General features: G+C 50.1%; 1 protein-coding gene across 5 annotated transcripts in view; it reads right to left on the bottom strand.

Annotated features, from left to right (window-relative positions):
* Positions 1 to 26,028, bottom strand: part of NRP2 (neuropilin 2) — a 118,493-nt gene that overhangs the window by 77,963 nt on the left and 14,502 nt on the right. For all 5 annotated transcript variants that reach the window (XM_080671073.1, XM_080671074.1, XM_080671077.1 and 2 more), the window contains exons 2-3: positions 23,539 to 23,716; positions 1,413 to 1,594 (exon numbers count right to left, since the gene is read on the bottom strand). In XM_080671073.1, coding sequence (XP_080527199.1) covers positions 1,413 to 1,594; positions 23,539 to 23,716 — 360 coding nt within the window. The remainder of the gene's footprint in view (positions 1 to 1,412; positions 1,595 to 23,538; positions 23,717 to 26,028) is intronic.

The raw sequence follows: 26,028 nt of genomic DNA, 5'->3' as shown, positions 1-26,028 counted from the left end.
GCAGAAATGCTACAATGAGCGTTTCATCAGTGATCGGAGCTTGCACAGGACTCGGGGACTGTGGATCAAGCGATTCAGGAGCTGCCCACCAGCCTGGAGCCACTGCACACAGACTGTCAGTCCCCGTGACCTTGTGGAGTCAGGCGGGTGATGACCCACAGCAGATGGCCCTTCTCGGGACTTGTGCCTGAGAGAGTCTGGGCTCCCACTCTGGCTTTGACACAGTTCCCTCGGCCCCACCCCTTCATCACACTCTACGTTCTTGTTCTCAGGCAGACAAATTTAACAAATATTTAGACAGAGGGGATATAAAAAGTGCTTTCAGCAGCTACCACTTCCTTTCAAGAACTGTTTAGTGAAAAAGAAAATATATATGAATAGCTCCCCTTACACTGAACTCAACAGGCGCCTGACTTGGGCCTCTTGATGACAAGGCCTCCCCTTTCACCAGCTCCATCCATGAGCTGCAAAACTTAGGCTGGTGAGGGGAACACGCTCCTTCGATGGGGCGAGAGCCTCTTAGGTGGCAGAGCGGCCGGGGGACAGAGGAGAATTGGGGGATGAGCTTCACTCGGCCTCAAGATCATGAGCTCACATATCGGAGGGCAGGGCACGCTGCTGGGAGAGCAGAATGGAGATGCTGAACCAGCGTCTTGTGAATGACAGTTGGATCTATGCAGGTATGGGCATAAGCACTGGCCCATGCTCTCAGCAATCTAAGGGGGAGCTAGTCGAACGCAAGCAGTCTGCTCGATGTGCATGATCTCTGTCTCTTTTTTTTATTATTATTGCTTTTTCGGGGTCAGCTTCATGGGCATTTAGGAAGTGGGGGTTCAATGGGTAGAAGTGGTAAAGTGGATCAGCGAGGGGAATTTCTAGGAGCCATAGTTGAATTTCAAAGCTCCTGTCTGACCTCAGTGGGAGGGCGTAGGCCACACTGAGATCTTTAGAGACTCTGCACAATACAAAGATTATGTCCTCCTGCCCCGTGTAATTCCAAATAAAGGCAACATTAAACCGTGAAGTAATTAGGAGGAAGGTCAACCAAGTTTCGCTTTTTCCCATGAAGATTAATGTGATTTTTAAAAAACACAAGAATCAGATTCGTCCCAACAGTGGTTTTCTATTTAATTGGTGCCCCTTCTCTTTCGGTGACACAAACAAAGCTTGTCGGCCCATCGGGCATCACCCAGCACATCGCCCTCGCAAGTTGGATGATAACTATAACTGGCCTTCCATCTTGGTCTGTCTCCAGGTCTGCCTGAACCTCTCTCCCCTCCATCAACCTGTCTATGCGTACACGACTATGACACAGTTCCCGTAGGCAGTGCCCCACAGCCAGACACAGAGGGTGGTGCCCCATCTTCTCTTAGCTGCCCAGGTCCTGGCTTTCCACCCAGGACCACACTGACCTGTCTTGAAGATCTCGTAGCGCAGGGAGAAGCCGGCACCCTGCCGGGCGTAGTCGGAGGTGAACTTGATGTAGAGAACGGAGCCCGAGGAGATGATGGTGGGCGGGGCGATGTTCCCACAGTGCTTCCCCAGGAGGTCTGCCGTCTCACTGTCCCCATCCCGGATCTCGATGAAGTCATACCTAGGTGAGGAGGGCGCGAAGGGGCACAGGTGAGAAAAGACCACTTGAAGGAGATGAAAAGGACCCCTTGTCTCACTCCAGCTCATGTGCTCTCTCTCCATTCGTTTCCAGACACTTAGGAGTTTTGGATTGCTCAAACAAGGTCACTTACGTTTGCTTGCAGAGTGTCCAACACACACATAGGAAGTTGCCTTGCTTTATTAAAGCCACAGAGAATGAGCACCTCAGCCGATGGCTAGATTTTAAGGCCTTATCTCTTGCCCACATATAAGCAGTAGCATCAGTCTATCAGCTATCTCAAAAAAATATTTTTTTCTTCCTTCCGTAGAACCATTTTTATTTCCATTAGGATCTTCCTGCCTCTTGGTCATTGCCTCTTAGCTCTGTATCACGGCGAGTTGCTTAACCCATTTGAGCACCCATTTCTTCATCTGGAAGATGGGGATAAAAACACCTACCTCAGGGGGTTGGGATAGAGATGGAATGAAAAAAATCATATGCGAGGTGCCAGGCACCGAGCCAGGCACACGGGGATGTTTCAGATATTTTTATTTTCCTGCTCCCTCCCCCACATTTAGGTTTTCTCCTGGGTCCTCCCTCTTCTCTTCTCTTTACTTATTCATGACAAAGACTCCCCAAACATGGGCCGCCTCCCTCCCTGAGATGACTCTGCAAAGTTCACATCAGCAACGTCTGGCCAACAACATGTTTTTAAAAGGAATCAGCATCACGTTAGATAGGGCAATAAAACCTTTCTCCCAATGCAGGGGGTGAGTCCCCAGGGACCAGCATCTCTGAGCATGTAACTCCTAGCCTCAGCAAGAGGCAGAGGGGCTGCCCTCCTCCTACCACCAAGGCCTGAGCTCATTTCAGACGATCCAACCGCCCGGCGGGGAAAGACACCTCAAAGCCATCCTTGGCTGGGCGTGCGGCGGCGCTCACATCCTGTGACACGTGACACGTTATCTGCACAGACACACACCCTCGGCCTTGCTGTGTGCTCTGGCAATCACTGTGCCCTGACTGGGTTCCTTCTCTGGGGTCCCCATGCCGAGGTGGGACATTTCCCTCCCAGCTCCCTTCCAACTGCTGGTCACGGCACCATTATTTACTGAAAACCATCATCTCCCTCTCCATCCCTCTGTATTTACTTGGCATCAACCTGCTAAACCAACACGGGAGAAATCTCTTTCCGTTCAAAAGAGGGTCTGGCCTGCCCTGACCGGTTTGGCTCAGTGGATAGAGCGTCGGCCTGTGGACTGAAAGGTCCCAGGTTCGATTCCGGTCAAGGGCATGTACCTTGGTTGCGGGCACATCCCCAGTAGGAGGTGTGCAGGAGGCAGCTGATCGATGTTTCTCTCTCATCGATGTTTCTAACTCTCTATCCCTATCCCTTCCTCTCTGTAAAAAACCAATAAAATATATTTAAAAAAAAAAAAAAAAAGAGGGTCTGGCCTGGCCAGTGTGGCTCAGTGGTTGAGCGTTGACACAGGAACTAAGAGGTTTGATTCCCAGTCAGGGCACATGCTTGTGTCGTGGGCTCGATCCCTGGATCCCTCTCTCTTCCTCTTTCTCTAAAAGTCAATAAAAATTTATTTTTTTAAAAAAAGAGGGTTTGGGAAGGCTACCCTCCCTGGATGTGCCTGCCACACACCCAGGGTCTGTGGGAGCTGGCTGCCTGCAGAAGTAGCTTCTTGGAGCCAGAGTGGCCTGAGGCCCCACTCCAGCCCCTGAGAGCCGCATTTCAGGTTGCTCACATATTCAGGTTGCTCGGACACTTCCAAATCAATAGGCCCGAGAAGGAAGTGGAAGGTGTGGATCAGGATTCCTTCATTTGCTGATCCCAGAGACCTGGAATCCCGCAGTGAAAAGACTCACAGAAGCAGGTTAGAGTCTGGGGTCTCCACCAGGAGCTGTGGAGCTTGGCCACAGTCAGGGAAGGCAGCGGGGGTGGGGAATTGTGTAGGTCTGTGATTTCACTGGGGAGATGGTGATGACTTTGAAAACATGCTTCCTCTCTTCCTAAACAAAAGTGAAAAGACACTTAGTTGGTTCTCAGAGGAAATTCCCCAAACCTTCTGGAAAATCCCTCCTTACTGTTTCCATGCCGAGAGAAGTGCTGAGGGCCAGTCACGCCCAGTGAGTAATGGGGATGCCCGCCAGCACGCACGGTGGTGGAGAAGCCACGCGGACTCCTTAAGCAGACATTACCTGGCCACCTGGACTAGCAAAAGTGTGGCTCCCGGGGAGAAAGAGCCCTCCCTTCACCCCAGAAGTTACACAACTCAGCCTAATTAACTGGGTGCTCTCAGGCAAGTCACTTAACCCTCTGAGCCTCAGAAACAGAGAAAATAAAAGTAAAATAGGGACATTAGACCCTTTCTCCTAGGGTTGCTGTGAGATTTCAATGGCCAGCATGATGTATACACAGTGTCAGTACACAGCCTGGCAGTCAGTATGTGCTTAATAAATGCTAACTGTGACCTGCTGAACTCACGCCCACTTGACAGGTGAAGAGGCCGAGGCTGGAGCGGCAGCAACTTTCCCTGAGAGACAGAGTGAGGAAGGACAGGGTAGTAGAAGCAGGAAGGCACACCTGTTCAAACATTTTGGAGGGCATCTTGGCAAAAATGTGATGAAAGGTAATATGTACATACCCTTTACTCCAGCAATCCCACGGCTGGGAATTTTTCCTAAGAAAATAACCAGACAACTGTGCAAAGATGTATATGAATCTGTGTGGGTGGACATATAAGCAGCAGCACATAAGAAGTGGGAAGTTGCTATGTTTATAACAGCATCATGTCGGAATGCTCACATCACAGGTCCATCCGTGTTGGCATACGATAAAATCGAATATTCCGCTGCTCTAGAAGATAGTGCTGCAGGCCTATATGCTTTGTTTATGGAAAAAAAATGTTCATGATATATTGTTCAGTTGAAAAACATAGATATTTTTACAAGTATGTTTTAAAACATGTATGCATGTGTTTACATGTACATATGTATTTCCTTGCATACACATACAGAAAAAAAAGCCTAAAAGAGTGCATACTAAAATATTAACAGTGGGGAGATAGATGAGTGGTGGGATAATTGGTAATTTTGAATTTCTTCTTTGTTCTCTTCTATTATCTGAATTGTTTACAGTAAGTCTACAGTTCTCCAATAAGCCTACATTTCTCTAATAAGCCACAAAGATATAAAATAAAACTACTTCCATTAAGAGTTGTTTTCCAAGTAGAAGAGCTGGGAAACATAACCCAGCTTTCACAATTTAGCAGATAAAAAATAAATATCACCATCATCGTCACCATCACCATCCAACTCACAGACTCACTGTGAAGACGAACTAAGACACAGCTGTGGGGGCACCTACCATAGAGCCAGGAACAGGGCCCCCACTCAACAAATACTTAACATTTCCGTGAAGACCACAGGATAGCTCTAGTGGCTGTGGTGCCACTTCCTCCAGGAAGGACAAAGAGAGGCCCTGACACCCACCAGCTCCTCTGTCAGAAGGGGGAGCGTTTTATCTGGTTGCCTGATCACCCCTGGATCAACTGAAGGGATCACAATGAGTACCTTCGGGCTCTGAGGAAAATGCTGTGTCCATCCTCTGAGATTTAGGGGTGAAGCAGAATCAGGGGTGAAGCAGGGCTGCCAACAAATGCCACAGCTACATGCTGGCCTCAATGTCCTCAATGGATATACGGCCCCGAACCCTTCTGTGTAACGCCGACAGCTACAAATACATCCTTCCATTCCCACATGCACACAGAGTGAAGAGATACACTTTGGGAAAAAGTTTTCCTATCACTCCATCGCATTATACATTTTCTCTCTTGAGCTGGTTATTTAAAGGAGCCCTCTGCTGAATCCTTTTGTGAAGCAAATAATCCGCCCTTACTGGAACTTCTGGGAAAAGCTGTATTTTCCCATCAGGTTTGCTTGAGGGAAAAGCTACCTAGCGTTGTACTTTGTGGTGGACTCTCCCTCCCTCCAGTGTCCGGGTTCTGCCCTGCGGACAAGCCTCAGTCAACCACCGGGGATGTGGCTGGGCTTTTTGTAGACAAGACCCACTCCAAATGACACGCTGACACCACACAGAATGTCTCAGTTGCCTCCTGTGGGACTGACTCATTTGGGGAAATTTTTTATTAGGGATTTGCCACAGCTGGAGTAAATCTCAGAAATTTCGTGTTGTCAGGTTCGTGTGAGAAAGCTCCCAGAAGCTGAGGACGTCTGTGGCCTTGGAATAAATTTGACTCGGTGTCCAGCATCTAGGATCCAGTGTTTGTTTGGTGAAGGAATCGGGGGTACAGCGTGGGGCTCAACCCCCAACCCCCAAACAGTCCAGTGAGGGCGTGGGAATCTTGACAATGGAATTAAATTTTTTTTTGTTAATCCTCACCCAAAGATATTTTTCCATTGATTTTTAGAGAGAGTGGAAAGGAGGGAGAGAGACACACAGAGAGAGAAACATTGATGTGAGAGAGACACATTGATCGGTTGCCTCCCACAGGCGCCCCAACCGGGGCCAGGGATTGCACCTACAACTGAGGTACGTGACCTTGACCGAATTGAACCCAAAACCCTGCAGTCTACAAGCAGACACTCTATCCAGGAGCCAAACTGGCCAGGGTGACAGTGGAATTAATTTAAGAGTCCACAGGAGAGACATGGAAAAGCAACAGTCTCGTCTCTTCCTCACCTCACTTGGCCAACATGAGGAAGGCTCTCTAGTCTCCACAACCCTGTCCACGCTCCCCACTTCCCGGCAGGCCACCTAGGGCTGGGTAGCAGGATGACGTCCAGCCCCTTCCGGAGTCTGCCTTTGTGAGGGGATTTCTATATCACAGTGAGTACCTGTGGGCTCTGAGGAAAATGCTGTGCCCATCCTCTGAGATTTAGGTCTACACATCGGCATACCTGTGCCCACCCAAGTCCTGAAGCCATAACCTTTGCTTCCCAGGCAATGCCTCCTCTTTCACGCTACTTGTATCATCAAACGTTTAAGACATCACACTTGTATGGTACGGGACATGCTTGTTCCAGCTTCGGGCCTTTGCACTTGTTCTTCCCTCTGCCTGCAACACCATTACCTTTCTCTATTGGCTGGTAGTCACCTCTTCAGGGAAGCCTGCCCTGACCACCCTGTTTCAGAGGACATGCGACCACCCTGTTTCAGAGGACATGCCCTTATTCATTCTCTACCTCTCCACCCTCTTATTGCCTGTACAGCTATCATTGCTACAGGAGAGGAGAGGGGCTCATCTCCCCCAAATGCTGTGGGAGTGGTAAAGGTCTTGTCCATATATTTGTTTGTTTAGAATCCATGTCCTGCACCAGGCAGTTTGCACCCCGAGGGCAAGGGCCTCGCCTTTTCGCTGCTGCATTTGTGATACTCGTTTGGTGCATTGCACACAGGAGGGCTCCCTAACCTACTGCTGAGTGAATAAATGAGGGGCTTGAGATTGGCACTCCATGTTCAGAAGAATGCACTTTGATGACACCTTCCGAGGAACTTAGTATGTTTGGTCCATCTTACCCTCTCTCCTTTGTGTTCCGACACAATCCCTGAGCCATTCTGGTTGTATCTGGAGACCAGAATGCTGCCTTGTGACTCAAAAACACGAAATACAACATTTTGAGTGGAAGAAACACCTCAAATCACGCTGACAGCGCGTTCACTATTAGCGGCAAACAAATCAGCTATAATTAAAATGCTGTCAAAGTGATTTGAGATTTTCTCACGCTTTCAAAGTTCCATATTTCATGAGTAGATTATCCAGGCCAGAGGATTTGCCACCTCCTGGAGTGCCTCTCTTACAGGAAGCTCAGAGACACCTACCAGCACGGTCTTATTCATCCTTACCTGAAATCCTGCAGGAAAGTCTGGCCTGTGTCGCTCAGAAGTTGAGCATTGGCCTATGAACCAGGAGGTCAAGGTTCGATTCCCGGTCAGGGCACATGCCCAGGTTGCATGCTTGATTCCCCAGTAGGGGACATGCAGGAGGCAGCCAATCAATGATTCTCTCTCATCATTGATGCTTCTATCACTCTCTGCCTCTCCCTTCCTCTCTGAAATATGTATATATGCCTTCAGGGAAAAGAGGAGAAAACAACTGTCCTGTACAACTTCACAAAGAAGCAGCTGCCGAGACGCAGAGGCTGCGGGGCAGGTCTGCGCAGTGTGCAGTCTGGTTACCGCAGGCCCAAAGCCAGGCGCCGGCTTCTCAGGATCAGTAGGGACATCCTGCCTTTAGGAAGAAATCAGCTTGCCATCAGGTGGGGTTTTTTAAGGAAGCACATCTCCTTTCCTGGACTGTCTCGCTTTCATTGGTCCCACCCATGAGATGGGAAGAGCTCCCATTTACTGAGCACTTACTGTGGGCGAGGCCCTCCGTTTAGGTACTTCTTCATTTGAACCTCATTTAATATACAAACCATGCCCTGTTCCAATTACCATCCATTTGCAGATGCTGACACTGAGGTTCAGAGAGGTTAAGTGACCTGCCCAAAGTCACATGACAAGGAAAGGTCAGAGGCAGGCTTTGAACCCAGGCAGTCTCACTCCAGGGCACAGACCTCACCCCCCGCCCCCCCCCCACCCGCATCCTTTTGCCTTGCTGTTGAATGAATATCTAAGAGCAGAGGGAATGCCAGATTGCTAAAGCACAAGAATATTAGGAGGCACCAGGGGTAAAGAAACAGCTTGGTCTCAGTTAGAGACTTAACAGAATCTTGCTCTTTTTATTTAGCTGTTTTGTTTAAACAAAGCCTATAGGACTTGCCAAAATTAATAGACAAATTACCAATGGAGGCAGTGAGCAAGCAGCTTTACAATTCATGGTTTCAAGACTCAACCCAGTAGAAATCTAGCATGTAAGCGTTCAGATGGGATAACATATTAATATTTGAAAGTGAAGTATTTTTTATATGCACATATACACCCATATGTGAACATATGGTCCATCGAGTGAGCAGATAGTACCCTGTGTATTTATAAGCTCTTGAAGTATGATCTAGAGCACATAATCTGAAGCCCATGGATTTTCAGTGGGGTCCACAGATGAGTTTCCGTAGACTGGGAGCCCCTAAAATATGCAGAAATTTTGTGTGTTTGTGTATATGCACATTTTCATAGAACAGGGATTTGTGACCAAAAAAATTATTAAATTACTCCTTCACGGAAACATATCTGTCCACAAAGCTGTGTGTACCCTGGGAAGTAAAGCACATGGGGTCTGTAGACGTGTGGTAGGCAGTTAGACAGAGCAAGGACATGGGCCAGGTACCGAAGGTCAGCAGGGTGGAAAGCCCTGGGTGCCTAGCAATGGACGATCCATTGTAGTATGGGACCTCGCCCCAGGGTGACCCTCCCTCCCCTAGCATATCCCTGGTCCTGCAGTTTGGACCCCCTGACCTTTCCCCCCTAGAGATAACATCTAGGCCTCAGTTGTATTTCAAATCCAGGCCCAGAAAAGCAACAAAACCAGCCACAGCTGATAGGACCAGATGCATTGAATAATGACCCCCTGCCCTGGTGCCAGCCAATCCATCAGTGGAGACCCAGGGACCCTGCATGGACATGCCTGGAAGAGTACTGAATATTCTATTAAGATCTTCCTCTGGGACCTCCCCCACAATCTCCGCCCTCAAAACCCTTAGGATGGAGAACCCAGTGTACTCTCCCTCCCAGGAGCAAGCGGGGCCTCTGCCTTTTCCCCTCCCCTCCCCGCCCTGCCCCAGGCATGTTACGTTAGCTTCCTTACTCCCAAGCTCCAAGAGCCCCTTCCTTTACCTCCATGATGTAACTAATTTCTTAAGCCCATTTCTTCCACCTCTGTGATTTACCAAGTAAATGTTCTCTGACAGTTTGGGTCTTGGCTTGAATTCTTTCCTAGCCAGAGCCCAAGTACCGAGGTTGCTGAACCCAGGTTTGGTCTGACCCCACCCGTCAGACACCTGGTGCCTTTATCACCCACCGCCTACAACAGACAGACCCATCCAGTTTCTGGCTCCCATTAGTGACAGGACGGTAGGCAATGCATTTATTTTGCCTGAGTCTCAATTTCTTCATCTATACAATGGGAATAATAACAGTCCCCACCTCAATTGTTGGAAGGGTTGCAAAGATACAGACAAGCCCAGCACAATGCTAGATGCCTTATAGGGGTCCTCAAACTTTTTAAACAGGGTGCCAGTTCACTGTCCCTCAGACAGTTGGAGGGCCGGACTATAGTTTAAAAAAATTTTTTTGAACAAATTCCTATGCGCACTGCGGGCCCAGGACGAGTCGGCTGCTAAGCAGGACAGGCAGCAGCACCCGGCAGGCTGGATAAATGTCCTCGGCGGGCCGCATTTGGCCCGCGGGCCATAGTTTGAGAACGTCTGCGGAACGTGCTGGGGAAACACTGACTGTTTTTATTATCACCCATGTTTCACACAGGCGTTTTACACAGCAGGACGATGGACTCGGGGGAGCGCAGAATTACGTACGCACAATGCTTTGGAAACCAGACATGTGATGACGAAATGAAAAATCATAAAGCTAGAGTCTCAGTGCTCCACAGCTTAGGTGCTGGGAGGGTGGTCTCCTAAAATTCCTTCTCCTGTATAAATCCGTCAATGGTGCTTCGGTCACTTGAGTTTTTGAGATTTCATCTCAACCTCCTGTTCTGGGCCCAGGCTCTGGAACCAGCCTGCAAGGCTGGGTTCAAAGCCACCCGTTCCCCCATTTGCTGGGTTCAGAACAGCAAGGCACTCAACTTCCCTCAATCTGGAGAGTTAACGCACATTGATAGCTCAGCACAGTGCCTGGCACGTAGTAGGTGCTCAATAAGTCGATGTCAGTTGTTAATTGCTCCTGCTATTATTATTATTATTATTATTATTATTATTAGTTGTCTAACTTATTATGATCATTTGCTATCTAACTCCAAGGACTCAGTGCCAAGACTCTACGTTTGTAGGTTTGAACTCGTGCCAGTTGCTTTTATAACAGTGGCCGTTTGCAGTTCCATTTTCTTCTTTCATTTCTCCCCACCACACATCTCTGATATTTTGAGCGGTTTTCACAGTCCCCTCCCAGCCAGGGTCACCACGGCTCTGAGGAAGGGAGGAAATCTGACCCCCCAGCAAAGGAAGTGTGCAAAGAGAATAACCCAAAACAAATTGAAGGAATTATTCCAAAAAACCCTGAAGGCAAGAATATGGAAACGACAAATAACATCTATTTATAATTGCGGGTTGTTTTTCTGCAGAGGCCCTGGGATGATGGAGGGCCCCGGCGATCTCATTGTTCCTGACGCAGCGCGCTGCCAAGAACGCCTCACAACGTGAGGAAGGAGGCCGCTCCAGACAGGGTGTCTGATAAGTGTCACTGCAGATGAACTCGCAGGGAACTAAGGCCACACAACAAAGCCTCCCCCACCGCTCCCCTGACCCTCTGGCCGCTTCCCCCACTGACCTGGCTCCCCAGCACGACATCCCTGAGGCCACGTGGCCACAAACCTGCTCCGCTCCTGGACCAGCAGCAGGCCCTCAGGAAGCCACAGGCAGGACGTGTTTGCTTACATAAGAAATGGTTTTCTAGGCAGCTGGTGCCAATGGGAAGTTTAAGGCTTTGGGGGAGAATGTTTGCAGGGTGGCTGCTGGCTCTCTCTTTTTTCTGTCTGCTGTGCATGTCTAAAAAGTCCTCGCCCTCTGCAGGGAGCCTGCGCAGCCCTGGCCAGTAATCTGTGATGACACCAGGGAGGTAAGCAGGTCAGAACAGCCCAGTTTATGTTCATTCCCCAGCAAGCTGGCGCTCAACTCGAAGGTGAAACGCAGCAGGGCCAGAGACTCCCTACACTGCCCCAGCTGGCCTGGGTCAATTAAGCTCACCTGCCTCAGTTTACCTGACCTCATAAATGGGAACAGGGATCATGGCTCTGTGCCCCTTGGGGTGAACGGAAAGGGCAGAAAGTGATTGGCATCCAGGGAGGGGAAATCGGAGCACATCACCCGGCCTGGTATGCTGGCAGCCCCCCGCACTTGGCCAACTGGAGCACATCACCCGGCCTGGTATGCTGGCAGCCCCCCGCACTTGGCCGGGTGAATGGTTCCCTCCGGGACAGGTGCTCACTAACCCTCCTCCCAGAGGGTCTAATTGCGAGAGTGAATCAGAACCTGCCCACCTGTCGGAAAAGTGGGAGCTTGTGGGGAACGCGGTGTGCTGGGCCATGGCACCGGAGAAGTCCTTTATGGTTTTCCTGGGCTTTAGGCTCCCAATCTTTTGTCTTTCCCCCATTGCTGGCATCCAGGCGCCCTGACAAAGCACGGAAAATATGAAAGTTGTCTGAAAGACGTGCCATGCAGAAATCCAAGCAGAAATCCAAACAGGGGACAATTTGGGAGGAGGTGGCAGGTGTGCTGGGCCCTGTCCTTGCATTTCATTCACTCGGAGCTCAGGTTACAGAGCTCAGAGCCTCTCCTGGCTTCAGGGGCAAAGTTGTCATTACGGTGCAAAAGGCACCACGGGTGGCGTGTGGAAGTGATGGGCCCGCAGTGATGTCCAGCAGGAAGGGCTGCTGCCACGCCAGGGTGGAGATTCTGAATACAGCACTCAGTGGTCAGCCAGCTGGAACTGCTTCCGCCTCTCACACAGCAACTCGATCACTGCGATTTCTTCAATGGCCGCGTTCTGCAGGCACCTGGCTGAGCTTGGAGCAAAAGCAAAAGGCAGCCCTGTCCACCCAGTGCATGCTAAAGCACTCGCCTCCGCCAATGAAAAAACTGGGTGGGACCCAGCCAGTGTGGCTCAATGGTTGAGGTCACAGTTCAATTCCCGGTTGGAGCACATGCCCAAGTTGCGGACTCAGTCCCCAGTAGGGGCCTGCAGGAGGTGGCTGATCAATGCTTCTCTCTCTCATTGATCTTTCTCTCTCTCTATCCCTCTTCCTTCCTCTCTCTCTCAAATCAATAAGAACATTGGCGGGGGGCGGGGGCGGGGGGGGGGGGGAAGATGAGGAAAGAAAGAACTGGGTGGAAGCAGCGAATGTTCTGAATGTTGGATGCTCCTGGCTGGAGGCTCCATAAGACCAGGAGGAAATATGTCTAGAACGGACACCAGCTTCTACAAGAAAGGGAACCAGATTGCAGGAAGTCTCCTCACAGGATAGGAACCGTGTGAGTCAGACCCTGAAGGGCCTTTCTTTATCCCACAGCCACAGTGTGCTGTTGGCTATGTGCACAGAACTGCTGGCTGGCCAGCCACAGATCAGGGGCCCTGGTGGGTAGCAGTCCCCCCGCCCCCCCCCCCCCCCCCCCCCCCCCCCCCCCGCTTCCAAGAGGAGTCAGTACCCCAACACTTAGCCCAGCAGCCTGCCCTGAGGCTTGGTCTAGATCCAGTGTCTGCTTGCATCTCAGTTTCCCAGCAGATAAGAAAAAAATAAGAATACTTTCTTACCCTCCTACCACTCTCAAAGGGATGACACATCGACAAATCACTTTGAACTTTTAGATGAAAGGTGCTCTATAAACCTGAGGCCTCATCAACTGTAATTGTTACGGTAATTATTTTAATGATAATAATGATGATAATGGGAGAAGGGGGTGGGGTGGGGAGGAAACCTCCTGCCTTGAGACAAAGAAAAACTCTTCCATGGAAACCCACATCAAGATTCCTCCAGCTCCCAGCACTCAACCATCTCCTTCACACTGCCCATTCCTGGGCTGAAATATTATTTCCTCTTTCCCTCCCAATAAAACAATGATTTGTTCCACCGTTTTCCTTCTCGCTCACTCCAGTGCGCCTGGCTTCGCCCTGACAGCTCAGCCATGGACTGTTTACACGTCTCGCTCACCCTCCAACACTCTGGTTCGGCTCTGCTGACACTAAAGGCAGGAGAATTCTCTCTGTGTGAGGAATCAATTACTTCCGCTGACACTCTATTATGAGCCGGCACATCTCCAGATTCTAGATGGAGAGTAGGGGAGTGGGGAGGTGGGGTGGGGGGAGAGGATAGCAGGGAATTTGAAGAGGGTGGTGAGGGGGGCTGGAGACCAGGGGAGTAGGAGGTGGATGACAGGGGCAGACAGAGATTGTTGACTGAGAGCCAGGCCCTCAGCTTGTCTTTAAAGACAGAAAGATCTCTCTCTCCTTGACTGCCCTGCTGGCATCCGGAGGTGACCACATGGCAGGAAGAGGCAAAGAAAAGGAATAAAAAAGAGAAAAGGAATAGCTAAGGAAATCAGAGAGGCCCCAAATACCTAAGCTTTGGGATGGCAGATGACAGCTCTAGGTACACAGACACAGGTGTACGAAGGCAGCTCTGGGTGGCAGGCTTCAAACCCCCAGTCCTGCCATTACTATCTGTGCGATCTCTCAGGGCCTCAGTAGCCCCATCTGTTAAATGGGAATAGCAGTATTACCAGACCCATAGGCTGGTTGTTGAAGTAAAACATGGAAAGTTCTTGGTGTAGTAGCATCTGATGCCTGTAGAGAGTGCAGTAAATGTTTGCTGTTCTTGTCTGCGAGTCCCTCCAACCACCTACAAACATACAGTTGAGACAGAGCAGAAAAACACATATACACCGATAGACTGTCAAGATGCTTGGCTATAAGGCTAGGAAAAAACAGCATAAAAAAATCATGTGGATTTTCCTTACTCATGCTTTATTGCCCTCCAAACCTAGGCCTAACTCACTTATTTTCTTTTTTTTTTTCCCTCTCAAGTTTTATTTTGACCAGCTAACATGTTTTAGGGCTTTTTCTCCATCTACTCTGCAATCACCTGAGATGAGTCCAAGCACTAGGTCTCCTAACGAAGGACAATTATGGAGGCTCTTTTCTAGAAGGAAAGAAAAGGGCAGCCGATATATTTTTCCCGAGATGATTTATCCAGGCAGAAGCAGAAGAATGGAATTAAATTATCTGTTGAGTTTCTCTTAACTCAAAGGTTTCAAGCCCCCTTGCCATTAAAAAGAACAAAACAAAAGAAAAAAAAATTATTTTTCCCGTAAGTAGGACTCATGACTACAGGAAAACACACAAATCCCTTTTTTAGAAAAATCCAATTTTTTTTTACTGGGTCTATTTCCTTTTCCTCTTTATCCCCTCCACCCAGAGCTCCCACTGAATGACTGCAGACACTCTCGCCGGTGTAATGAGATGGGAGAATTACACGGAGTTACATGGGGTGAGATGCAGGCCTTCGGGGACCTCTGGGTTCAGAGGAGGTGCCGGGCTGCCAGGCAGAACAAGTGGGATTGTGTATTAGAAAACCTCAAGTGATTTTTCTCAATTGGAAGATAAAGAGCATGGTTAAGAAGGACGTCCACAGTGAAGCTTGCACTTGAAGAGTTGTGATTGCAACATCGCCTGTTTAAAAACAAACTGCCCAAAATAGCGGTGTGACCCAACTGCCCTTTGACCTTTGTAGGAGGAGAAGAACAATCTGCGGTGCCTTTTCTCACTCCTGTGGTGAGCTCCGGTGCTGGGTGGAGTCCTTGGTCAAGGGTGGTGAGCGTGGGGTCAGCGGCCAGCTGAGCTTGAGTCAGCAGGGCTGTTCTCGTTTATTGCACCACATACCTGGAGGGAGATCTGTTTCTGTCATTAGCAGGGTTGTTGCAATACAGAGAAGTCCTGCTGCTCATTGGTCCCTTGGGGGAATCAGAATATTTCTGTGGTCGAGCAGGCAGTAAATCTGGAACGATGCCAGGAGTAACCACCTGAGGGCCTCTCCTGAGATGAACCACAGAACTCCTGAACCACAGAGAACTCTCACTCTGCTCTGGTTTCTAGAAACACAGGTGGGTACCAGCTGAAGCCACACCTCCAATCGGACAGTGTGGCCTCCTACCATCTATCTATTCATATGGGAAGGAGACAGAGGTGGTCCTGTGTAGGAGGAAACCGACAAGCAGAACCCAATCCAAAGTGTTACCTGGACTTTCCCAGGCAACCCCACTTCCAGGCATTAAACGGGGGTTCTTGGACATAGGGTATGAGACCCAGAGACCCTGGCCAGGGAGGGTGGGGGTAGAAGCACAGAACCTCCATAATCTTAGTCTTTCCTGCTTCCTGACCACAGCCCCTCTCTGAGATGGTGGAAGTTACCTGGCCAGGAAATAAGATTCAATAACAAAACGCAGGCACCTCTTTACCAAGAAGAGGGATTGTATTATCAAGTCACAAGGATGGCCTTTTAACTACTGTGGTTCCTGTAGTTATTAAATTCTCTCCCCTTTTTCTTTGACATGTTGCTCTCAGCCTGGACCACCAGCCATACATGCCCCTCCCCTGCTTTGCTTGGCTAACTTATTCAGGATCAATATGGACTTCACCTCCTCCAGGGAGTCTTCCCTGATCTCCCCAACCTATGCCTGATCTCAGTGCTCTGGGCTCACATAACATGTCCCCAGTCAGAATGCATAGTGTAGGGGGAGGCAGTGGAATATATGAGTAAAGAGCACAGGTTGCAAAGTAGGGTATTCTGGCTTTAAAACCCTTCTCTGCCACTTGGGTCAGTTACTTCACTTCTCTGAGCCCGTTTCTCCATCTACACAATGGAAAGAGTAGCAATGACCTCCCAGGTTTTTTGTTTGTTTGTTTTGTTTTTTAAATATATTTTTACTAGAGGCCTGGTGCACAAAATTCGTGCACAGGGGAGGGGGGAGTGTCCCCTCAGCCCAGCCTGCACCCTCTCCAATCCAGGACCCCTTGGGGGATGTCCAACTGCCAGTTTAGGCCCGATCCCTAAACCGGCAGTCGGACATCCTTCTCACAATCCGGGACCGCTGGCTCCTAACCGCTCACCTGCTTGCCTGCCTGATCATCCCTAACTGCCCCACCCCCGTCAGCCTGATCACCCCTAACCACCTCTGCCTGCTGGCCTGATTGCCCATAACTGCTCTCCCCTGCCAGCCTGGTTGCCCCTAACTGCCTCCCCTGCTGGCTTGATTGCCCCTAACCGCCTCTACCTGCTGGCCTGATCGCCCCTAACTGCCTCTACCTGCCGGCCTGATTGCCCCTAACTGCCCCCCCTGCCAGCCTGGTCGCCCCTCACTGTCCCCCCTGCCAGCCTGGTTGCCCCCAACTTAACCCCCCCCCCCACCGCCGCCGGCCTGATCGCCCCCAACTGCTCCCCCTGATGTCCTGGTTGCCCCTCACTGCCCCCTGTGCCGGCCTGGTTGCTCCACGCAGCCTGCTGTTCGAACGTTGCGTGAGGGCATCCTGACCAATTTGCATATTCCTCTATTATTAGTATAGATTGATTTCAGAGAGGAAGGGAGAGAGAGAGAGAGAGAAACATCAATGATGAGAGAGAATCATTGATGGACTGCCTCTTGCATGCCCCCTACTGGGGATCAAACCAGCAACCTGGGCATGTACCCTTGGCTAGAATCGAACCTGGGACCCTTCAGTCTGCAGGCCGACACTCTATCCACTGTGCAAAACCAGCTAGGGCTGGCCTCCCAGGTTTTTGTTGCAAGAATCAACGAGATGCTGTCTGTAGAGTGCTTTGGAGATGCTCCACATGTGGCAGCTTTATCATCAGTTACCATGTGTTTTTACTTGCTTCCTCCTCCCAAACTCTAAGTTCCATGAGGGCAAAGAGTACAATGTGGTCATCACCGTGTTCCCAATGCTATGATCATGCTTGGCACATACTAGGTTCTTAAGTATTTTTGGATGAATGCATGAGCAGTCTATTGACATTTTGTGGGTGAGACACCAAGTCCCCGAGAGCTTAGAGACACCCACAGCCTGTGTCTGATCCTCCTGCTGTCACCCTGTCATATCACAAGATGGACAAGTACAGAAGACAGCTCTGTGAGCCTTCCAATGCAGGTGCATGCCATGCTGACGCATGTCCTGGCATCTCAAATGTAAAATATCACCAACACAACCACCTGCACCCACCTGCTTAGCATTCTCCAGGACTAGATGCCCCAGGGATAGATACATATATGGTCCATGCCCTTAGAGAACTTACATGCTCAGAACACAAGGTGACCACACATGAACCAAAGGCATGCGAGCAAATCAAGGTGATATGCAAAGCTCTGAGTTCAGAGTCGGGGGTCCATAAGAGGGACCTTGAGGAATCCAGCAAGCTGGGGGGAGGCAGAGGGGAGCGTGCAGGGGACCCTGCAGAGGGGAGGGTGAGGAGTGTGACACTGGGCACTCACAGGGTCTCATGCAGACGTAAGGTTGCATTTGGTTGTGTGAAATCAAGGGTGTTTACTGAGCACAGGAAATCAATGGTGGGGAGGGGCCAGTTTATTGAAATCTAGTCTGTTTCCTCTGTTTACTGTAGTCAATTTATCAACTGCTACCTTTCTAAGATATCACTCCCTACTTCGGGAGAAAGAGACACATTTTGGGTTTGTGGATTAGGGTTCCTTTGGCTGTAAATCAACACAGGAACATCTTGTTTATCCAGGACACTGAGCTAGAGGCTAAATATCCCGAACCTCCAATATCCAGAACGTGGGGGCAGGGGTGAGGGATGGTTTCAGAAGGAAAGGTCATGAGCAGCTCAATGCCAAGGACTCCATGCACTGATGCTCTGAGACCGTGTTCCCTTCCTCACTCTGCTGTGAGCTTGGCTGCCTGGAGCAAGCGGACGAGCAGGCACGGGGTTGCACTGGCTTGGGGCAAAGCTTAGACCTAAGGACCAAAACTTCCCAAGAAAGCAGGGGTTTTCAACTTTTATCATCTCATCACATAAACTAAATTACTAAAATTCTGCAGCACACCAAAAAATATATTTTTTTGCTAATCTGACAAAAACAACAACAACAAAAAAACACGGTATAATTTTGATTCATTCATACCATTCATTCATACCAGAAGGCTGTTGTTGTGTTGGCTGTAGTCACTTTTTTATTTGACAATCTAAGGGAAAAGAGGTCAGTGACCCTGCCTAAATAGTCAGGTATTGCATGTTTTAAACATTCATGCAGCACACGAGGGTGCCATGGCACACCGCTTGAAAATCGCTGCCATAGACAGCAAGACCTCCTAAAGCAAAGTCCATACCCAGTAGGAAAGGGTCAAAACAGGTCAGAAGAAGGCTCCGGAGACAGGTTACTCAGAACAGGAAGTGACAGCAAGAGCAATGATAGAAAAGTCCCAAACTTCCCTGTGACCAAACCCAAAGATGCTAACACAGGAGCTAATGTACTAGTATTGTGCATCTACATTAACAAGTAGTCGTCGTCGTCATCATCATCATCATCATCACAGTTCTGCAGATGCGGAAACTGAGGCCTGGGAAGTTTTAAAAGGTCAACAAAAACTCCAAATATGACATTACCCAGCCAGCCTGTCACAAAAAGTGACATTTAGGGGGAAAAGCTGACTCGCCTTAGGTTTTGTTTTGTTTCGGAAGACAGGGAAGTGTGGCACAGGTCTCCGAAGGCCCTTCATCAGATAACCTTTGTAGAAAGAACTTCTGGAACTTGCAGGGGGTAGGTCTCAGGAGGTTTCACTTGGATGGAGCACTATTCTGCATACCGCCCCCCCCCCTCCCCAAGGTGAATCAGATACTGCCGTGCTGCACACACACATAAAGTCGTCAGTGCAGGCTTCTGTGTGGGTTCTTGGCCGAAGAAATGTTCTGTCAGGTCTTCTTAGTGGTTTCTGCACTTTGTAAAAGTCGTTTTCTCCCCATACCCATCTGGAAATGACCGATTCTTAAAAGAACGCAGCTCTCGAATTTGGTTTTATTGGGTGGAGCCTCTGCTGGGCTGGGCTGGGCTGCCAGCCATGCCTCTGTGGGGACGACTCGTGAATAAGCCATGTATCATATGCAGTGGGTGTTTTTCAAAAGGCACAGATTTTAGATTTCAGAAACGGAGAAAGATTCAGTTTTGTTGCTTCTAAAACCCTTGCGTTCAGCCAGTTGGCTGATGACTCAGGTGAAGGCAGCCAGCAGTAGCCTCTCCTCACCACAGAAGTGGCTTCTCCCTGTTTGCTCAGGTGGCCCCGAGTCCTGCCCTTTTGTCCCTGGGCCACACCAACCTGGCAGGACCCCAAGGCCTCTGGTTGCTGCCCACAGCCGGTGACTAGGCCCCAAAGCAGCCTTTGGGTGCTGGGGGCCTGGATTCCTAAGAATGGCCAGGCGATGAGGCTGTGAGTGAAAGTTTCCAAGCAGACGGAACAAAATTCACAAGCAAAGGTTAGGGGAAAAGGTCTCTGTCTGGAGATTAGTCAGTAATCGCTTAGACCAGTGGTCGGCAAACTCATTAGTCAACAGAGCCAAATATCAACAGTACAACGATGGAAATTTCTTTTGAGAGCCAAATTTTTTAAACTTAAACTTCTTCTAATGCCACTTCTTCAAAATAGACTCGCCCAGGCCGTGGTATTTTGTGGAAGAGCCACACTCAAGGGGCCGAAGAGCCGCATGTGGCTTGCGAGCCGCAGTTTGCCAACCACGGGCTTAGACCAGTGATATTCAATTGGTGTGCTGCAAGACTTTTATTTCTTACTGATCTTAGAGAGAAGAAGGAGGAAGAGAGAGAGAGAGAGAGAGAGAGAGAGAGAGAGAGAGAGGGAGGGAGAAAGGGAAACATCAATGTGGGGGAGAAATGCTGCTTGGGTGCCCTCCACATGCACCCCGACTGGGAACCCGAAACCTGGGTAATGTGCCCTGACCTGGGAATCGCAACCTCAGTATCTTGGTGTATGGGTTGACACTCCAACCAACGGTGCCGCACCAGCCAGGGCTGCCACCAGTATTTCTAAAACAGGCAATGCCTGACTATTCAGGCAGGGGTACTGACCTCTTTCCCCTTAGACTGTCAAATAAAGCAATGACAACAGCCAACACAATAGCCATCCAGGGCGAATGAACCAAAATTATATCTATATTTTTGGGTCAGATCGGCAAAAAATATACTTTTTGGATTGCTGAAGGCTTTTAGTGATTAATTTATGTGTGCCAGGAGCTGGAAAGGTTGAAACTTGCTGGCCTAGCCCTTTGGGTTGATTTCAAGGCACAGAGGGCCAACTGCTAGGCCAGGCCAGGCCTCTTCATCAGGGCCCATTTCTGGGTCCCGGGGCAGTCTTTGCAGATCATCCTGCACAGAGGAAGAAGTGGAGCTGGAGGGGGGGGGGGGAGGGGGCGGGCGGGGAGCAGAAGGAGCAGCAGGAGGGGCTGGCTGCTTTCTGACTTCCTTACTCATCTCCCTTTTCTCGGAGGTGTCACTGCAGCATTCTCATCAGAAGGATGGTTCAGGCAGCGCCTCTTGGTAAGCCCCCACCCGACGGGCTGCCAGAGCCACAGCCACAGCCACAGCCACTTGAAAACAGGCACCCGGAATCAGAGGAGAAAGGAGGCTACGTTCCTTTGCTGGTAAGTGCTTTCCAAACCCAGGAGCTCCCTTGGAACAGAAATGAGAGGGGGAAAGAGAGGACGAACCAGACAGAACTTCCAGGACTTCAATTAGATTAATTGTTCCTTTCGCAAGTGAACTGAGGCGGTGGGGGAGAAGCCCATTGATTCTGAGTGCAAATGGCCAGGGAAGAATCTCAAAAATACCTTGCAGAGCGAGAGGTTGAGAGGACCGGATGTGTCTCTCTAAATACAAAAATTAATCAGGGTGAGAGAGACATGGGGAGTGGAGGGGACACGGGGGAGGGGGAGAGAATGAAGGACAAGGTTAAGTAGCAGGGGCTTGACCCCAACAGACCCTTTCTGACAATTTGGCACTGGGGGAGAGAGACCCCAGAAAGGTTTTTCTCTGACCTTCCTGACCTTTCTGGTTCAAGCCAGCAGCATAGAATGGGGGAGTGGGAAGGAAAACAGGAAGCTACTTAGTGAAGATGATAAACTGGAGGATAACCTGTCACAGGCCTGCTCCAACTCAGCATGAAAGGACTCTGCCCTCTTCCCCAAGGGCTGCAGCAATCTGAGTTCTCCCATCCCAGGAACTGGGTCTTGGAAGGGAAAGGGGCTCCCTGCAGCCCCAAACAGGGCGGGAGCATGTTTTCCTGGCCTTTCACACTTCAGAACATGTTTAAAGCCATGCTCACCAGCTCCTGAGTGTTTCCTTCCAAAGCCGTGCCTTCTCCCTCTGCCGCTATGAATATACATAGGATGACCTCTTAGCAATTTCCCTGGGAGATTTGCTGGCATAAGCATAACAGAATTTGGCCCTCAGTCGAGAGAGGTGCTTAGTCAAATTTCTCTGAGCTCAGACCCAAGCTCTCGGTGCATTACGATTCAGCCTGTGCCAACCTCCTGCAGCCCAGCCAGAGGCTCCAAGAGCAAAACCACCTCATAAAGAAGCCCTTCTCACAGAAATTCTTGGTAAAGTTCACCGGCGGGGAATGGGCAGCCTTGCGATTCTGTGCAAACGTGTCCAAGGGCGTGCCCTGAACTTAGACAAAGAGGAACTGGGGAGCTACCCTGTGTCCTTCAATGAGTCAAGAGACGATCTGCGATTAGAAACTCGGCCTTATGATTCTTTGTCACATGAGGCATCTATCCAGGAAACCCTTGGGTTCTCAACAAAGACTAACTCTCGTTAGGAGAAAACCATTGCGTAGGTGGAAAGCAGTCCTCGGAGGGCAGCAATGACATTGATGCACGGGTTCACAGTGAATGCCGTGTTAAGACGAGGGCCCTATAAATCAAGGTGCGGGAGCAGGCAGCATTGTCATGCCAAGAATGTGAATGTGCTTTGTACCATCTAGTGGGCTCTGTCTTACAGTGTTTCCAGAGCGTTTTGCCTGGTTACAGAGGGTCCTGTCTCTATGAGGAAGCGCTGGCTGGATCCAGGTCTGCGTCCTGTACCTTTCCCAGCAGCTGGCCCCTTGATGAATTTTTCATTACTTGGCATTGCCTTGGTCACAAGACAGGCTCAGACTATTTATCAAGCATAAGGGGGCACTGGACACCCACTGGAGCAGTGGCACCTTGTAGGTGCTCCTCTGGAGCCAGACATGACCTTCTGCACAGAAAACTTTCCCTTTTGTTTCAGGGAGGAAACACTGTATTCACATTCTCGACATGACAATGCTGCCTGCTCCCGCACCTTGATTTATAGGGCCTTCGTGTTAACATGGCATTTCTGAAGCACTCCCAGATGTCTACATGTCCACGTGGTGTCTCCTGAGCCACACATCTCCACAGTGACAGGACCGAGGTGGTGAGACCGGCCGAGTCACCGCAGGTGACTGACTTAGGTTCCCTGGGCTTTGGCTGTTCTCATTGGCAACCTGGAGGTGGGAAGGACCCCCATTTCCCAGGGCCCTTGTGAGAGTGGAGTGGGTTGATATTTACAAAGCAATTAGCAGAGTGCTTATTAGATAAACCCAGCCTTGAGACTCTAGCCTGTGCAGCACAGATACCAAGAAGCAATGCACATCCTAGATCTACCCGTGGAGACTCTGATTTTTAACTGTAAGGAAACCAGCTGCCACTTCCCATGACAACAGCCCAATTGTCCATGGCTGGATGGAGAGGGAGTCTCCACGTGGGGACTGGGCTACTGTTTTATCAAGGAAGTCAGTGGGGTTCCTACGTGTGGTCGAAGCGGTGGAAACGGCGAGACCTCCAAGGTGGACCTAACATCTTGTAGCAAGTCCCAAAGTCAAGAGCTGCTGTTTTGTAGTCCACCTCCCACCCTGCCCCCACAGGGAATTCCCCCCACTGCCAGCTTTTGAAGATAGGATGCTATTCCTTACACAATGCACTCAAGAAGGCTCTTTCCTCCATACTATGGGACCAACTGGCCTTTATTTTCCCCTGAAAAAGCATGCCATCTCGGGTCCCCCTGAGACCCAGATGCGGCACTGTTTAGCGGCCAGGTGTTTCGCAGGCCTGGTGTTACGGGTGTGGCCATTAGGTGGCGCTGCGGTCGGAGCCGGGCTGGAAGGAAGGAGGGCGGGAGGGAGGGAGAGTGTCTCAAGGATGCACAGTGGGCTGGAGGGTGCTTACTTGCAGTCATGCTTCTCGATTTCAAAGTGCGGGTTGAAGTTGAGGACAATCTTCTGGTTGGGTTCGGGCGCGTAAACAATCCACTCGCAGTTCTGGTGGGACGGGTAGTCCTGGGGGTAACCTGGTGAGGTGATGTAGCCAGCATCTTTGGAATTCAAACGACCGCCACAGGGTGGGTCTGAAAGAGAAGGCAAACAACCCAAGGAACTTCAAATATGTTCCAGCATTTCCCCCCCCCCTCTCCCAGTTTCTCTCCTCTACCAGTGGCCTGAAAGGGTTTTACAGACCTTTTATGGCAGTCCAGGAAGCTAACCTACTTACTCATTCAGTGGAAGAGGTTATTTCAGCCCATCTTCCCCCTCCTCACACGGCTGAGCACGCACACACTCACACACACACTCTCCCCAATGAAAATATTTCAGAAAGTGGTCGCCAATGTTCCCAATCACATGCTCTGGGATTAAAAAAAAAAAAAAAAAAGAACAAGAAAGCTGCAAAGTTAACATGCCTCCCTGCCTTTTCCTGTCTCCTGGCCTTGGCCCATCTTCTTCGGCGCTCGCTCAGCCTCTCCTCTATCTTTACCTCATAAATCCTTCATGCTCTTGGGCCTCCCAGCCCAGCCCAGCCCAGCCCAGGCCGCCAGAAGTAACGGCTCCGGGAACTGACAAGAGTGGTTTTGTGGTGCCGACCCACAAGCCTGGTAACAATTACATGTGATGCGAAGACGCGTTTTCAGCTTTGGGCCAGAACAGGCCCTGGAGGGTGATTTCAGCTTTTTTTTTTTTTTTTTTTTTTTTTTTGAAAGAAAGCAAAAGCAAAACTCCCAAACACTTAATTCCACATCCACCACAAATTTGATTTATGATTTCATTATGCATGGAGTGGAAAATCTGCATAGGAGAATCCACCAACTCTGACCTCAGAGTCTCGACAAAGAGCGCTTTGTGCTGAGTGGACGGCTGGCTCCCCCCCCCACCCCCCCCCCGGAGCTTTCTGCCCACTGTCCCTCCTGCCTGGTCACCACCAGCAGAGTGTGCTGCTGCTTTGTCCCTGGTCAGCAGCCCTCGGGAAGGGGCTGGCGGAGCCTGGCTGAGCATCCCCCGCCCTCCCCACAGTGCCCGGCTGGAGGCAACAGCTACACAAGTGCCAGGAGGGAATGGGGCCGTCTTCAAAGGCAGAAAAGGTGGGCGATGACATTTGAAGAATCTCACATATTTGGGAGTGAAGATCTTCCATCCCCAGGAGGGGTTCCTGGGAAATGGGGGGTTTCGCTTAAGACTACCTTAGAAGAGAGGACAAGAAGACATATGAGACTTGGAAATATCCAGAAGCCTCTGGGAGACCTTCCTGAGAGCCGTGCCGCTCTTAGCATCAATCACGATTTAATATCGCCATCTGCACGGAGCAGCGTGGGCCCGTGAATTATGCATTAGGGCTCAGCAGCCGCCCTCCAGGACGGGTCTCTCTCCTGCGTTCACTCTTTGAGGGAAAGGGTCATGCATTTTTTAACTCTACAGGTGCACTTCCCTATTCCCCGCGCCTGATGGCACGACTGTCTCCCGGAACTCTGCTTTAGATTACCGGGCGGGCAGGCTTCAAATGCATAAAAGATGGGCACAGTGGTGGTGGGGGACACACAAATCCACACAAGTGGCCTTTAGGCATCAGGGCCTCCAAGAGCTCAAACTGTGCCCTGTTGTACTGCCCAGAACCAAATGGATTCAGGTTCCATTTCCTGCTGGGTAGAAAACAAAAGCAGGCCGTTTCCTCCTTCTGGCAGAGACCACATCATCCTCTAACTCATGACCCTGCGCCCTCCCGAGGCCAGGAGGACAATGGGCCCAGCCCTCCTGCCCAGATGAAGGTAAAGCCAGCAGCCGGGCCTGGTGCCACCGCTTCCTCTGCAGCCGATCCCCGAAGGCTTGCCAGGTGCCCACACCACTCACCCAAACTGGGCACCTAACATCTTGTAGCGAGTCAGATTGTAGCCCTTTGGTCCTGGCTCATGCATGTGAAATAGGACCACGAGTGGCCCTCTGAAAGGGCGGGGAGGGGGGAGGGGACTTAGATCACCAGCTGTCTTACAGCTCAGAGAGGAAATTGTCTACGAACTTTTCTATGGAAAGAAGAACTTCACTTCCTCAATGCCCCCACGGCGCCCAGTTTACGCTTTGAGTAAATAGAGCAGGCACACATGATCGTCAGGAAAGACGGGAAACTTCCTCAGAGGAAGGTTTCATTTCTGAGCCACACCAGGAGGCGTCACTTCCCCACTGAAGAAAAAAGTTAAACTACGTGTGTATGTCCCATAGCTGCCTGCCTGTTCTCCTGGTAAAAACTTACTTCACTCAAAGGAAAAGAAGTAACTCTTTGTTTTTTTTCTGTCCTCTCTTTATCGGGAAAAATCGAGGCACTCATTAAAATATTTGAGAACTCATTGAAACATCTGCTTTGCTTGTGTGGTTAGCCGTTGCAATATCCAAACATTTA

The sequence above is a fragment of the Plecotus auritus genome (assembly GCF_963455305.1).
Source record: "Plecotus auritus genome assembly, chromosome: 5".
In the NCBI taxonomy this organism is placed as follows: Eukaryota; Metazoa; Chordata; class Mammalia; order Chiroptera; family Vespertilionidae; genus Plecotus; species Plecotus auritus.
The sequence above is the reverse complement of the archived record's forward strand: the minus strand, read 5'-3'. Positions and strand labels throughout refer to the sequence as shown.